The sequence below is a fragment of the Odocoileus virginianus genome, chromosome 6 (assembly GCF_023699985.2).
Source record: "Odocoileus virginianus isolate 20LAN1187 ecotype Illinois chromosome 6, Ovbor_1.2, whole genome shotgun sequence".
Lineage (NCBI taxonomy): Eukaryota > Metazoa > Chordata > Mammalia > Artiodactyla > Cervidae > Odocoileus > Odocoileus virginianus.
In genome coordinates this window covers 69,911,257-69,927,801 of record NC_069679.1, presented here as the reverse complement: position 1 = coordinate 69,927,801, position 16,545 = coordinate 69,911,257, and the positions used below count along the sequence as shown (strand labels likewise).

Below are 16,545 nucleotides of genomic sequence, written 5' to 3'. Positions count from 1 at the left end.
CTGGTAGTCTGGTGGTAAGAATCCATCTTGCGATGCAGGCGATGCAGGTTTGATCCCTAGTCTGAGAACTAAGTACGCACATGCTGCGGAGCAACTAAGCCCACACGCCACAATTCTGTGCACCGCAAATGAAAAGACCTTGCATGAGGCAACAAGATTCCATGTGCCACAACAAAGCCCTGACATAGCCCAAAGAGAGAAAAATGCCTGCAAAAGCTCAGTTTCACACACCATAGCATCCGCTGGAGGCTAGTCTGAGGTGACGGTGCTGGTCAGTGTCCCTATCACTGCCTCCTGACAGAGGGTGTCAGAGCCGAGTGTCAGAGCTGAGTCCACACACGCGTGAACAGAAGCAAGGGCACCTCCCAGCTGGGTGTGCAGGCCTGAAGAGAGGGCACTCAGGCACTCTGAGACTTGAAGCGGAGAGGGGTTGGGGGGACATGACCCTGTGTCCACCCCCTGCATTCAATGCTCAGTCCTAGTACAGATCACTCTGGGTCTGTCTAAAGCAAAAATATATTTTTTTTTAATGACAGAATTCTTCTTTATATTTGATGTTGCTTTAACTTTCCAGAACTTTGACTTTGGTTCGTCTTGTCAAAGAAAGTGCTGCTTGGTGATGAATGAAGGTATGCCTTTCTGTGCAGCAAAATGAGCTCTTTTGGTCATACTTGGGACCAGAGAGTCTGGCGGGCAGGGTGGGTGCCTTAGGTCGAGCGCCAGCTCTCATCAACCCCTCTGCCTCTTGCCCCTACCATTGTTTGCATTCTCCATTTCTGGCTGGAAGATCACAAGGCATTCCTGTCTTTCAGGAAGGCTCTCAGATCCCCCTCTTCATTTTCTTCAGCCTGGTTAAATCCCCCAAACATAGTTCAACTCAGGTTATTTCCCTATAAATGGCCCTCCATGGTTGTCACACAGCATTCCAGGCTTGCATCCAGCTCTATGCTGTCTCCTCAGCCCAACAACCAGCTGCCACCCTACCTGGGCCTGGGCCGCAGTCAGGCTGCACTTGGGTTCCCACGTTTCCTCTTCTCATGCCAATCCTTCCCACTTAGGGTGGCTTCCCTGTGGCCGCCTCCTCATAGCACCTCCTCCAGGGTGCTCTCCAGGGCCTCTTGGTTGAAGTGAGCTTATAATCCTTTCTGTCCCCTCAGGAATTTGTCTTCCTCGTGGTGCTGTGCACCTTCTTCCTGGCTGGAGTCATTCTGATCTACTGTTTCTCCACAAGGCCGGGTTGGTCCTTAAGGCCAAGACTTTTCTCATTCTTCTTTGGAATTTCAAATACTTGGCACACAGCAGACCCTTAACAAGAGTATTCAAAGTGTTCTGACTCTGATCCCACTTCTGATCACCAACTCAATATTCTAGCCACCAATTTTCAACACGTGTGTTGTTGGGGGAGCAGGGCGGAGTCCCACACATCCTAGCAAGTGCCCCACACCAGCTGGGTGTCCTACAGTTGAATTCAGTGCTGACATTCAACCCACCAGTGGCATCAGATTCCACAGGTTAAGGGCTCAGTCCTACGAGACTGCCCTCCCCATCACACACCAACCCCCCCCCCCACCACACACACACACTTCAGATGCCAATCACAGGTTAAGGACTCAGTTCTACAAGACTGCCCTCCCCATCTCTCTCTCTCTCTCTCTCTCTCTCTCTCTCACACACACACACACACACACACACACACACACACTTCAGATGCCAATCACAAGTCCAAGCTGCCACCTGTGTTCTTGACTGACCAGCTATGGACTGGAGGTTCCAATGACCCTCTCTTTGGGTTCAAATAATTTGCTATAGCAGTTCACAGAACTCAGAGAATATTTCATTCACCGCATCACCTGTTCTTTGTAAAGGGATACAACTCAGCAACAATCAGATGGAAGCAGCAAGTAGGGGAGGGGATGGGGGAAGGACTTCCATGTCTTCAAAGCTGGATGGTCTCCCTGTATCTCCAGGTGTTCACTAACCCAGGAAGCTCCCCGAACCTCATCCTTTCAGGGTTCTTTGGAGGCTTCATTACATAGGCACGCTGGATGAAATCATTTGCCAAGATTGACTGATTCAGCCTCCAGCCTCTCTCCCCTCCCGCGCGGTCAGGGGGATAGGGCTGAAAGTGATCCGTTCTCCCAGCAACCAGCAGCACCCTCCTCAGGCGCAGGTCCAAAAACCACCTCATTAACATAACAAGAGACACACCTTTCCGTCTCTCTTCACAGAAAATTCCAAGGGTTTTAGGAGCTTTGGGCCAGAAGCGGGGATAAATAGCAAACAATACGTAGCTTTCTTATAAATCATGTATCACAGTGTTAAACAGGTGTTAGGTGTGTTGTCTGATCTCTGTTCTGCTCCCATCCTGCCTGGCAGGAAGGGATGCTGGGGCTCTATTTAATTACTTTGCACTTAGCTATGACTCACAACTCAAGCGAGGATGACTGCTCTGTTAATACCAACCACACTGCTGTCCAGCATTAAGGCAGGGGCAGTCTCAGTGCCGCCTGCCCCTCTGGTGGGTACAGTGTGAAAGGGCTCCCCTAGCATCTGTGGAAGCAGCCTTGGGAGCTGCAGCCCTCTGTCTCCATCACCATAACCCTGCCCTGAACTGCAGCCTTCTGCTCAGCCTGGAGAGAACAGGACCCACCCTCCCTCCCTGCTCCCCGGTCTCTGGAGAAGGTCACAGAGACATGCTAGTTCTTCCCTAGATTTTCCGTGGCTTCAGGGAGTCCTTCAGAAATCAGTCTATGACTTCAAGCTGAGGTCAGGGGGCACGAGTCCATATTTCAGCCCCTGCCCAGGAAAGTCTGGCTGTTTCCTCAGGTGTGAGGGTTGCCAGAGGCCCCCACATCCTCTCCAAACTCCAGAGGTAGGGATCAGGCTTTCCAAGGAGGGGCTGAGATCTGGGGCCACCCCAGCTTTCCTTAAAGCCTTGGGGCTGGGAATGGGCTCTGTATGGCACCTCCTTGTCTCCCCTTCCACTTAGGTCATATAAGCGAGATCAGATAAGTACTCTCTATAATGCATAACAGACAGTAAGTGTAAGTGCTCAGAATATGGTATTTCCTTTTTCTTTTGATTCACTCCCATTTTCTGCTACAATAAAAATTTTGATGGATTGTGTAAGTAACTGTATAGTCATAAGGGATTTGATTTAGGTCATACTTTGACTTAGGTCTAGTGGTTTTCCCTACTTTCTTCAATTTAAGTCTGAATTTGGCAAGAAGGAGTTCATGATCTGAGCCACAGTCAGTTCCTGGTCTAGTTTTTGCTGACTGTATAGAGCTTCTCCATCTTTGGCTGCAAAGAATATAATCAATCTGATTTCGGTGTTGACCATCTGGTGATGTCCATGTGTAGAGTCTTCTCTTGTGTTGTTGGAAGAGGGTGTTTGCTATGACCAGTGTGTTCTCTTGGCTAACTCTATTAGCCTTTGTCCTGCTTCATTCTGTACTCCAAGGCCAGATTTGCCTGTTACTCCAGGTATTTCTTGACTTCCTACTTTTGCATTCCAGTCCACTATAAAGAAAAGGACATCTTTTTTGGGTGTTAGTTCTAGAAGGTCTTGTAGGTCTTCATAGAACCGTTCAACTTCAGCTTCTTCAGCGTTACTGGTTGGGGCATAGGCTTGGATTACTGTGATATTGAATGGTTTGACTTGGAAATGAACAGAGATCATTCTGTCATTTTTGAGATGGCATCCAAGTACTGCATTTTGGACTCTTTTGTTGACCATGATGGCTGCTCCATTTCTTCTAAGGGATTCCTGCCCACAGTAGTAGATATAATGGTCATCTGAGTTGAATTCACCCATTCCAGTCCATTTTAGTTCACTGATTCCTAAGATGTTGACATTCACTCTTGCCATGTCCTGTTTGACCACTTCCAATTTGCCTTGATTCATGGACCTAACATTCCAGGTTCCTATGCAATATTGCTCTTTATAGCATCGGACCTTGCTTCTATCACTAGTCATATCCACAACTGGGTATTGTTTTTGCTTTGGCTCCATCCCTTCATTGTTTCTGGAGTATTTCTCCACTGATCTCCAGTAGCATATTGGGCACCTACCGACCTGGGGAGTTCCTCTTTCAGTATGCTATCATTTTGCCTTCTCATACTGTTCATGGGGTTCTCAAGGCAAGAATACTGAAGTGGTTTGCCATTCCCTTCTCCAGTGGACCACATTCTGTCAGACCTCTCCACCATGACCCGCCTGTCTTGGGTGGCCCCACATGGCATGGCTTGGTTTCACTGAGTTAGACAAGACTGTGGTCCTGGGATCAGATTGGCTAGTTTTCTGTAATTATGGTTTTAGTGTGTCTGCCCTCTGATGCCCTCTTGCAACACCAACCATCTTCCTTGGGTTTCTCTTACGTTGGACGTGGGGGTCTCTCTTCACGGCCGCCCTCCTGACCTTGAGCATGGAGTAGGTCCTCTCGGCTCTCCTGCGCCCGCGCAGCCACGGCTCCTTGGATGTGGGGTTGGTCCTCTCGGCCCCACCCCTGACCTCCAGCAGAAGCGCACCAGCTACGACAGACCAATTCAGACTTAAATTGAAGAAAGTAGGGAAAACCACTAGACCATTCAAGTATGACCAAAATCAAATCCCTTATGACTATACAGTGGAAGCGAGAAATAGATGTAAGGGACTAGATCTGATAGACAGAGTGCCTGATGAACTATGGACGGAGGTTCATGACATTATTCAGGAGACAGGGATCAAGACCATCCCCATGGAAAAGAAATGCAAAAAAAGCAAAATGGCTGTCTGAGGAGGCCTTACAAATAGCTGTGAAAAGAAGAGAAGCGAAAAGCAAAGGAGAAAAGGAACGATATTCCCATTTGAATGCAGAGTTCCAAAGAATAGCAAGGAGAGATAAGAAAGCCTTCCTCAGCGATCAATGCAAAGAAATAGAGGAAAACAACAGAATGGGAAAGACTAGAGATCTTTTCAAGAAAATTAGAGATACCAAGGGAACATTTCATGCAAAGGTGGGTTCGATAAAGGACAGAAATTGTATGGACCTAACAGAAGCAGAAGATATTAAGAAGAGGTGGCAAGAATACACAGAAGAACTGTGCAGAAAAGATCTTCACGACCCAGATCATTACGATGGTGTGATCACTCACCTAGAACCAGACATCCTGGAATGTGAAGTCAAGTGGCCCTTAGGAAGCATCACTACGAACAAAGCTAGTGGAGGTGATAGAATTCCAGTTGAGCTATCTCAAATCCTGAAAGATGATGCTGTAAAAGTGCTGCACTCAATATGCCAACAAATTTGGAAAACTCAGCAGTGGCCACAGGACTGGAAAAGGTCCATTTTCATTCCAATCCCTAAGAAAGGCAATGCCAAAGACTGCTCGAACTACCGCACAATTGCACTCATCTCACACACTAGTAAAGTAATGCTGAAAATTCTCCAAGCCAGGCTTCAGCAATACGTGAACTGTGAACTTCCAGATGTTCAAGCTGGTTTTAGGAAAGGCAGAGGAACCAGAGATCAAACTGCCAACATCTGCTAGATCATTGAAAGAGCAAGAGAGTTCCAGAAAAACATCTATTTCTGCTTTATTGACTATGCCAAAGCCTTTGACTGTGTGGATCATGACAAACTGTAGAAAATTCTGAAGGAGATGGGAATACTAGACCACCTGATCTGCCTCTTGAGAAACCTGTATGCAGGTCAGGAAGCAACAGTTAGAATTGGACATGGAACAACAGACTAGTTCCAAATAGGAAAAGGAGTATGTCAAGGCTGTATATTGTCACCCTGCTTATTTAACTTATATGCAGAGTACATCATGAGAAATGCTGGTCTGGACGAAGCACAAGCTGGAATCAAGATTGCTGGGAGAAATATCAATAACCTCAGATATGCAGATGACACTACCCTTATGGCAAAAAGTGAAGAGGAACTAAAAAGCCTCTTGATGAAAGTGAAAGAGGAGAGTGAAAAAGTTGGCTTAAAGCTCAACATTCAGAAAACTAAGCTCATGGCATCTGGTCCCATCACCTCATGGGAAATAGATGGGGAAACAGTGGAAACAATGTCAGACTTTATTTTTGGGGGCTCTAAAATCACTGAAGATGGTGATTTCAGCCATGAAATTAAAATCCACTTACTCCTTGGAAGGAAAGCTATGACCAACCTAGATAGCGTATTAAAAAGCAGAGACATTATTTTGCCAACAAAGGTCTGCCTAGTCAAGGCTATGGTTTTTCCAGTGGTCATGTATGGATGTGAGAGTTGGGCTGTGAAGAAAGCTGAGCACTGAAACATTGATGCTTTTGAACTGTGGTGTTGGAGAAGACTCTTGAGAGTCCCTTGGACTGCAAGGAGATCCAACCAGTCCATCCTGAAGGAGATCAGTCCTGGGTGTTCATTGGAAGGACTGATGCTGAAGCTGAAACTCCAATACTTTGGCCACCTCATGTGAAGAGTTGACTCATTGAAAGACCCTGGGAGGGATTGAGGGCAGGAGGAGAAGGGGACGACAGAGGATGAGATGGCTGGATGGCATCACCAACTCGATGAACTTGAGTTTGAGTAAACTCTGGGAGTTGGTGATGGACAGGGATGCCTGGCGTGCTGCGGTTCATGGGGTCACAAAGAGTAGGACACAACTGAGCGACTGAACTGAACTGAACTGTGTAAATAACAAGATCCAACTGACATGGCTTAAACAGTATCATTCTCACATAACAAAGAGTGTGGAAGGTCACAGTTCTCAGATTATTTTGGTAACTCACCAATGTAATCAAGATCCCCCATTTGTTTGTTTGTTTTGACTCTCCACTAAGCATGTCTTTTCATCTTCATGCTGTGACCTAATGGTCACAAGAGGGCTGCCACAGCCCCTACTATCGTGTATATTTTCAAGCAGAAAGAATGGAACCAGTCTTTTTTTTTTTTTAATCAGAAAAGCAAACGTTTTTGCAAAAACCCCTCAACAGAGTTTCTCTGATGTGTCTGTAGTAGTTTTATAAGACTTCTGTAACAAATTACCCAAAATTTAGTAACTTAAAACAACATATTTACTTTCCAGTCCTAGAGACTAGAAATCTGAAATGCCTTTCACTGGGCTAAAACCAAGGTGTCAGCAGAACTGCATTCCTTCAGCAGGCTCTAGGGCAGGATCCATTTCCTTACCTTTTCTAGCTTTTAGGGGCAACTGTGGCCTGTTTCCATCTCCAAATTCAGCAATGCGTGGCTGAGCCACTCTCCCTCTGCATCACACTGACACTGACTCTTCGGCTTCCTCCTTCCATGTTAAAGGACACCTGTGGTTACACTGGGCCCACTTGAATAATCCAGGATACTTTCCCGATGTAAAGGTCAGCTGATTAGCAAACGTAACTCTTTCTACAACCTTAAGTCCCCTTTATCAAGTATCATATTCTCAATTTCTGAGGATTAGGAGGCAGACATCTTTCTGAGGTTGTTATTTTGCCTACCACAGCCTCCTTGGCCAAACCAGATCCCAGGGCTACCACCAGTTGGAAGGAGATTGATAAATCAATTAGCCTGTGAAAGAGAGCAGGAGATCATGATTGGTTAAGACTAACCACGTTTGGTTCAAACGGTAAAGAATCTGCCTGCAGTGGGGGAAGACCTGAATTCAATTCCCGGCTTGGGAAGATCCCCTGGAGGAGGGCATGGCAAACCACTCCAGTGTTCTTGCCTGGAGAATCCTCATGGACAGAGGCGCCTGGTGGGCCACAGTCCTTGGGTTCACAAAGGGTCGGACACGACCGAGCGACAAAGTACAGCACAATCGCTGAATCTGGTTTTCACCATCTGAGTCTGGTCCCTTGGTTAAATCAAATCAGGGTTGTATTTGCAAGGAAAAGAGGTGAGGGAATAGACATTGGCTTGGCTGCTAATTGCCTGACGCAGCATGGAGCCGCTGACTTTGGGCACATTTCCCTGTTTTGTAATGCAGTGGAATGTGAATGTTCCTGGGCTGTACCCAACCCCCCTGAGCATTCCAGTGGATCCGAGTTCTGCCTGTGAGTTTTTACTCCCTCCCCTGCTCCTGCCCCCAGCTCTCCAAAGAGTGAACCTGCCCAGACAAAATGATTGTCTTGGGCAAAGAAACCCATTCTGTATTGGGCAAAGGGGAGCAAATTAGATGGGAGAAGCAAGGAAGACTTTATTGAGAGAATGTGTCAATGTACCTCATAAAAGTCTGAGAGAAGGAAGGGGAAAGAGAACAGAACTAGGAAGGTAGTCAGGAGTTTTCCCAAGGGCTTTGAAGAGAGAACTGTTGTCCTCATCATTGGGCTAGAAGAATGTAAGTAAAGATCATGAGAATCTTGGAATAACTTTGCTTGCACAGTTGCAGGACCTAATTCTTATGAACCCTGGAGAGGGCACCCTGAAGAGCTCTGGGGCATGGCTCTGCCCTACACACTTGGCACAGGGGCCTTGGTGCTTGCCTCTAACTGCAGCTCATTCAGCCATTGCTCCTGCCTCGGCAGAGGGGGTGGAATGTCTCTACAAGCTCAGACCCCACGTTGGCCCCTTGCTCCCTGGGTGACATCAGGAAAGTGAGCTCACTTCTCTCGGCTTCGTTTTCTGTACAATGGGGATGTAAATCTTTCTATACAGATCTTTCTATACTTAGAAATGGGGTTATGGTCAGTAAACCCACTGTAAGTTGAAAATATCCTCAAGTTGAAAAAGCAGGTAATACCCTTAACCTACTAAACATCATCGCTTAGCTCAGCCTACCTTAAACATACTCCAAATGCATTAGTCTATATGTGGGGCAAAATCATCTAACATAAAGCCTATTTGACGGGAGAGTGTTGACCACCTCATGTGATTACCGCACTGAAAGTGGAAAGCAGGATAGTTATCTGGGCCCAGAATGGTGGTAGGTTTTGCGTAGTTTACTGTCATGACCACATGGCTGTCTGGGAGATAGACGCAGCTTGCTGCAACCGCCCAGCATCAGGAGAGGGAATCGAACTTCTGGGCTACTCTTTTCAGTAGCCCAGAGAAAGATCAAAACTTAAAATTCAAAGTATGGTTCTTACTGAATGCGCATCACTTTTGCATCACAGTAAAGTCGAAAAATTAAGTCAAACGATCTCAAGTCAGGGCCATCTGTAGTATACATCCCCTGCAGTTGCTGTGAGAATTGAGGAGAATAATATACCTGAAATACATATAAAAAATGTCTGCAAACAGTAAACAATAAATCACAGCTATTGCATTTATCATTCACTGCAACAGCCTGCTTGTTACAGGAAATAGCTTCCTGACTTTGTTCATGCCTGTAGTCCTGCCTTTGACATTCAGTTTCCCAGTTCCTGCCATCATCTATTCAACCAAGCATCTCCCAGACCCTGCTTGTCTTGGCCTGCCCAGCCCCCATCATGGGCACCTACCTGCCTCCCATGAGATTCAGGATGCCCAGCTTCCCCTGGACATGGCCCAGCTCAATTCTGGATAGTGATATCTTGCTCAGGCTGAGGGCATCTAGTAAATGTTGCCTGGCTGAAATTTGCTCTTAGAAAAACTATCTCTGGACGAACATGTTGGGGTGACCTTTGAGCACAGGATTCCATCTCAAATGGGGGTATGTTTCCAGGACAAATGAGTAAGGGGTCAGTAAAATCAAAAGAGTGAGGCTTCTGAGAAAATGTCATTAGGAATAATAAAGCAGAAAGTATAAGCTGATTCTAAAAGCTTTCACTAAATGACATTTTGGAAAAAAGAATTTGGGACCCAGAAGACCAACAGTGATCACAAAACAATGATTTACAATGTCGGCAAGCCTGCTATTTTGTTGCGGGTATTCTCTAAATAATGGGCTTCCAAAAGGTGGAAGTAGCAATACTTAGCAAAATGTCCATATCTTTTGAACCAGAAAGACATTTCTAGAAATACAATCCAATGATAGAGTGAAAATTTAAATATAAGAATATTGGTGGCAGCAATATCTACAAAAAGGAAAATTTGGAAATAGCCTAAATAGCCAGCTATGTTAAAATGCTTTTGCAAGAGTGAAAATCCATCATTTATTCAATGAAGTACCATAAAACACATTTGTTCTCTTCTGCTGCCCAGAAAACTCTTGGACCTGTAGTCTTCTCTTTTGTCTCATTTCAGGACCCTGGCTGGCCAAGTTCTTGGCACTGCAGAAGCGGAACCATGAGCCTTGAACAAAAGCCCAGTTCCTGCCAACCCTACCGGCAGAATTCCTCTGTGTTGTAACTTGCAGAGCAACGTTCCACCTGGAGAAACTCGGGCTTTTGCAACTCTGCAGTGTTCCCTAATTATTACAAGTTCTCTGGCTGAGATACATGGCTCCTTCTCCATCGTTTAGACTCTAGCAGGAACAGAGAGAAGGGCAGCTGGACTGACCCACCTCAGGCACGTGGGCAAGCGAGTTTCAATCTGTAGGCAAGGCAGTTTTCTGAGTGGTGAGCCAAGTGGGCAACCACCCCACACTGAGCCAACTCTTTGGTTCCATGGGATCAAACTTCACCTCCATCGGGTGGGAATTGAGAGGTTCCAAGGAATACTGGGAGAGGAGAGGAGAGGACATTACTTGGCATTTGCTACATATTAACCACACGGGATTTCAAGAGAGACTCTGATCCTTACAAGAACCCCATAAAAAGTAGGATTCTTGACCCATTTCAGAGACAGGAAAACTGAGACTGGTCCAGGATACTGTGTTATTGTTCCCCCAGGGCCTGAAAGTCCTGGGAGGAGCAGACAACTCATATGCTCACCACTCTCTTCCAAGCCACGTCATACAATTGGCAGTGTGACAGGAGAGCTGGCAGGGCAAGTTGGGAAGCCAGGTCCCAGTCCCTGGGCTCCTCATGGACTTCGGTTCCTAAGATTCCAAAGCTTAGAGCATCCAGCAGGGTGGATGACCCCTCCAACTGAGCTGTCAGGCTAAATCTGGAATGTCCAGGCAGCCCTGGAGGCTAGGAGGGGAGTAGATGCATGTGAACTGTTTTATCCTACACCACTATTTTATTCTAATTATTTTTGATTGATTGATTCATTCATTTATTCACTCAATAAAATGTTACTGAATTCTCTCAAGGGCAGATCTAGCTTTTTGCAGATCTAGCTTCTGTAAGAAAAATTACAAATAAAAATCAAGTACAAAATGAATATTTATAGTGAGAAATTACAATATATTCTTGGTGTCTTGGACACTGAGCTCCTTTATTCTGAGGCTTCCCTGGGCAATGGCGTGCCATGTTTAAATAGAAATGCTTGCCTCCTTGCAGCCTGCTCCACTAGAACGTTCTGTAACTCCCAGCCCTCATGGGGGGACCATGCAGCAGAGGGTCCTGAAGTGTGACCTTCATTAACTGCTGAGAAATTCCACTTGCTACATGCAGGGATGAGCAAACACAGAGATGTCTGCTCTCTCAGCACTTGCCATCAAATAATGACACTAAATGTTTATAATTAAAAATGGATCAGTTCAATGGAGGAGAGGAACCCAGAGTCATCTCTGAAGTTGCGTGATGAAAGGAAAGACAGACCACAGGCTTGAGGACAACTTGTCTGAGAAGGTGACACCTGGGGACTTAACCGGGTAGATAGAAGAGGGTTCTAGACAGGGAATTCTTCTGTCCCCAGATGCTTGTTCATTCTTCAGTGCTGTGTGTTGAATGTGTGAGCTTTCCCTGCCGGGCCCCTGTTGCATATGCATGGTTGCCCAGCTCGGACGGGGAGTGCGCCTGGCACGTAAGGATGCTATCCTCAGCGTCTAAGAAGACTACTCCCACCCTGACACCTCAGGGACAGACAACACCCCTCCCTCCATCCTAACTCACTCCTCCTCTGGCTTGAATTTCGCCCTGGTCTCCATCCTCAGGACCCCTCCTAACTGTCCCAGCTGCACCCCAGTGGTATGTGGTACAGGGTCCTCGGAAGGTGGCAGCTGGTACCATATGGCGAGCGAGAATGGGACTGCCCGGCTTTTTATTCCCAGTCCCACGGATGCTGGCGACTGGTCACAGCGGACTCTCCTCTGCCCCTGCTTATACCCTGCGATGTGAGAAGTCAGTCCCCGGCGTGATGCCATGAGATGAGGGCTGGGGGACAGGGACCACTACAGAAGCCAAAGCTCAAAGATGAGGAAATCCACACCAAGCACCCTTGAGAACCACCTGTTTTAGTAGCAAGTGGCGCTCCTACGTGAATGAGAAAGGAAGATGCTTTTGTACCTGACTTGTGCCCGGCACACAGCAGGCTCTTGGCAAATGGTTGGAGAAGGAAGGAACGTGTGGATGAAAGAATACATGTCCCAGAGAAGGAGAGAGAACACAGCGGGCAGGCTGGGCATGTGCCCTGGCTGGGTGCCGGTGCAGTTTCTGCATTCCGATCTCGGGCTTGCAGGAGATGCTCCTCAGGCCGCCCTGAGCCAAGGAGGTGGCTCCATTCCCAAAGTGGGAGGGGAGGAGAGCTGCGCCTCCAACCAGAGCCCTGAGCCCTCCCTCATCTCCTCCTGGGACCCCCCTCTCAGACCCCACTGAGCCCAGACGATGCTGACTAGGGTCAGGGCCTCTTGCTGGGAGGGGGTGAACTATCCCACATGGCTTTCTGCCCAGAGGCTTCTGCAGCTGCTGCTTCCGCTGGCCTCCAGCTCCCCATCTTCTTGGCAAAACTTTGATTGAAAATTGGTCTGTCTCCCCCATGCCTGATGAGTCCCTGGCTCACTTTCTGTTGGAGTATCCCCTTGGTATGAAGAGAAAGTGAAAGTTGCTCAGTCATGTCTGACTCTTTGCAACCCCATGGACTACACAGTCCTGGGAATTCTCCAGGCCCCAATACTGTAGTGGGTAGCCTTTCCCTTCTCTAAGGGATCTTCCCAACCCAGGGATCAAACCCAGGCGTCCCACATTGCAGGCCGATTCTTTACCAGCTGAGACACTAGGGAAGGAAGAGAAAGGTGGTCCCACACTACAGAAGGCTTGGGCAGAGAAAGGACAGCTCTATGGCGCCACCTGCCTAGTACATGCCTGTCCTGCAGGGGTTTGGCCATGCTGCTCACAGCAGCCAACCCAGAGCTGCGGGCTCCATCGCTGCCCACGCAGGCTCTGTACTGTGGTACTCAGCCCTCTGGCCGCCTTCTGGACCGAGGGCACGGCATGGCTGGGGTGGATGGGGAGAGCTGGTCCGAGTATGGGGGCCTCTCAAAGACTGCAGGGCTCAGACACGGCCTTTCTTCTATTACAACAGGAGAAGCTGAGGACAGCCCTGGCTGGAAGGGAGTGACTTACTGGTGGAGAGGCCGCCCCGCCCCGAGGGGCCCACGGAGGAGTGATGTGCTCAGGGGCTGCAAGGCTGCACTTCGGGGTGTCCAGGCTGCCCCGAGGAGGCAGCCCGCCCTGGGCGGTGTCAGCAAGCAGCCCTTCCTGTGGGCCCGCAGCTCACCCACTTCCTCTGGCTGGTTAGCTTCTCATTTCTCAAGTCTCCTGTCTTCACTTCATGACGAGGCACAGCCTTCTAGCACTTTCCAGGCATTAGCCCCACCTCCCACCCCGGCAGGGGGTTGCGGCCCAGGTGGAAGAGGAAGGCCAGATGGCAGGCGGCATTGCTGACCGGCTGTGACCCCAGGGCTGCTGGCGCCTGCCGGAGACTCTCCGAGCACCTTGGGTCTAGCTGGGGATGAACACGGAGGAGGCTGGAAAAGAATCCTAACAGCCCATGGCATGTGCCTGGGGCTCCGGAGCAGGCACACAGACTTTCTTTCGTAAAAGAACAACATGAGGCAGTAATAACAGTAACCACACCCATGTGAGCGCAGCGCTTTACAGTGTACATGGAGCAGGAACAGCGTGGATACAACCTCTCTTCTGCAATCCCACCGGATATACTGTGCTTGGGTCGAGATTAATAATTAGGAAGGGGAGGCAGACAGATGCTTTCCAATGAGCGGTAGGAGTAAAATAGCCATATGACTTCGAGCTAAATATTTCGCTTCACCAAGCTGCAGTTTCTTTCTCTGTAATGTAAGGATAAACTACCTGAGCACACCTGGTTCCTTGATTTTGGTGGCTAGAACTAAGCTGATCCCAGGACTGCAGCAGGAAATTTCCAAGATAAGCCTGAAATGCCAGAAAGTAGTGCCACAAAGTAAGGAAGTACTGTAAAAGCAAAATAAAGCAAAAATTACCCAACTCACAATGGTGGGGGTAGGGTGGAGATGGAGGGGTGGGGTCTATAAAAGGGACAGAGTGGGGAACTGAAAGAACTCCCAATGAACAAAGTTGGGACAACTTGACAGCAAAAAATATAGTGCTAGATTATAACCCAAGGTATGAAATAAATTTCCATGAGTCCATTTGATGTAAAGAAATGGTTAGAGGACAGATTTGTGGTTGCCAGGGGAAGGGGTAGTGGAGGGATTAATTGGGAGTTTAGTATTAGCAGATGCAAGCTATTACACAGAGAATGGATAAACAACAAGGTCCTACTGTATAGCACAGGGAACTATATTCAATATCCTGTGATAAAACATAATGCAAAAGAATAAGGAAAGGTATATATATATATATATATGTAACTGAATCACTTTGATGTATACCAGAAACTAACACAACATTATAAATCAACTCTACTTCAATAAATTCAAAAAACAGACTGCAAAGTAACACCAAAAAAAGTAAAAGAAATGATTAGAAACATAAATAAATGGGCGAGGAGAGACAAACCTTCCATGCAGAAGAATTTCAAAATAATTTATAAGAATACTCTGCCTTCAAGGAGGCATAGACTGTGCCTGGTAACTTCTTTCCAACTTGGCTAGGTTAGGGTTACGAGAGAAGGGGGTGGAGTTCAGGAGAAAGATGCTGAGTCTGGCTCACACAGTCAGGCTTGAGAAGCAGAATCAGGGCCGGTCCATGGATCACCCTTTGGAACTGGGGTTCCAGGATTCAGAGGAGGCATTTTCTGCAGGTACTCAGATCTGCACCCCACTGCCCCTGTTGCCAGGTGTGTCCTTTCAGGCCTGCTTTTTCCAGGCTCACACAGCTCCCAGGCTGACCATCACCCACAGCACCAATAGGGAAGAAAACACTCACCCCTTTAGCGAACCTTCAATTAAACAAAACCACAGGGAAGGACTCTGAGTGGTCCACCTGACGGCCACGCTCACCTCTGGACAGACAGGCACCGAGGAGGCAGGTGGCAGCAGAGATGTTTGTTCCCACTCGGACCACAGGTTGAAATCACAACAGCTGCAGTTCCATGAATGGTGAGGAATTTCGAGAGTTTCTATGCGTCAGTCAGTTCAGTCGCTCAGTCGTGTCCGACTCTGCAACCCATGGAGTGCAGCATGCCAGGCTTTCCTGTCCATCACCAACTTCTGGAGCTTGCTCAAACTCACGTCCATCGCACCGGTGATGCCATCCAACCATTTCATCCTCTCTTGTCCCCTTCTCCTCCCACCTTCAATCTTTGGAGCTACAGCTTCAGCATCAGTCCTTCCTATGAATAATTCAGGGTTGATTTCCTTTAGGATGGACCAGTTGGATCTCCTTGCAGTCCAAGGGACTCTCAAGAGTCTTCTCCAACACCACAGTTCAAAAGCATCAATTCTTCAGCGCTCAGCTTTCTTTAGAATCCAGGTCTCACAAATTTGTTAACTGAAGACCTGGGAAGATAAAAAGAGAACTCTAATGGGTTGTGGAGTTAGCAACTGCCTGAAATAGCCACCAAACTCTAGGAGTGGGGAAGAAAAGGGGATGTTGGAATTAAGCTTAGAAATTGAAAGAAGGGATCCCGGGCTTTGGGAACCAGACTTCTGAGGAGGGGGCGCCAGCTGGTTGGTATCTCTGTTGTTGGTTAGTCACTCAGTCGGTATCTTTGCGACCCCTACTACTCTTTGTGACCCCACGCACTACAGCACACCAGGCTCCTCTGTCCCTGGGATTTCCCAGGCAAGAATACTAGAGTGAGTTGCCATTTCTTTCTCCAGGCGATCTTCCCAACCCAAGGATCGAACTCATGTCTGCTGCACTGCAGGCGAATTCTTTACCACTGAGCCACCAGGGAAGCCCTGGTATCTCTGAGGGGGATACAATACAGCTGGTTCAACTAGGGTTGGAAAAACTGCTAATGGATTCAGCTGCTGCCATAGGGACTGTGTTAGTGCTGATAGATAAACAAATGTGGTATTTCCACCTGGAGTACATACTATTCAATGGTAAAAAAGGAACAAAGTCCTGATGCCTGCTGATACATGAAACAACATCAAAAATATTACATTAAGTGAAAGAAGCCAGACGCACGAGGACACAGATTGTGTGCTTCTATTTTTATTGAATGTCCAGAAAAGATAAATCCAGAGACAGAAAGGAGACTGGTGGTTGTCTTGGGTGGGGAGTTTGCTCACCGGCTCTGGTTTCTTTACAGGCAGATGAAAATGCGGTTAAGATAAGATTGTGGCATGGTTGCACACTTGTCAATAATACTAGCAATTATTGAAAGGTACACTTTACATATGTGAATTTTATAGCATGTAAATTATATCTCTATAAAGTTTTAA

At 47.5% G+C, this 16,545-nt stretch overlaps 1 protein-coding gene across 1 annotated transcript in view; it reads left to right on the top strand.

The window, feature by feature from the left end:
- LOC110129441 (uncharacterized) overlaps positions 1–10,321 on the top strand; it is a 136,445-nt gene extending 126,124 nt beyond the window's left edge. Inside the window, exon 5 of the mRNA XM_070468550.1 lies at positions 10,131–10,321. Within this exon, the coding sequence (XP_070324651.1) occupies positions 10,131–10,235 (105 nt within the window). The 3' untranslated portion in view covers positions 10,236–10,321. The remainder of the gene's footprint in view (positions 1–10,130) is intronic.
- Positions 10,322–16,545: the final 6,224 nt, after the last annotated feature.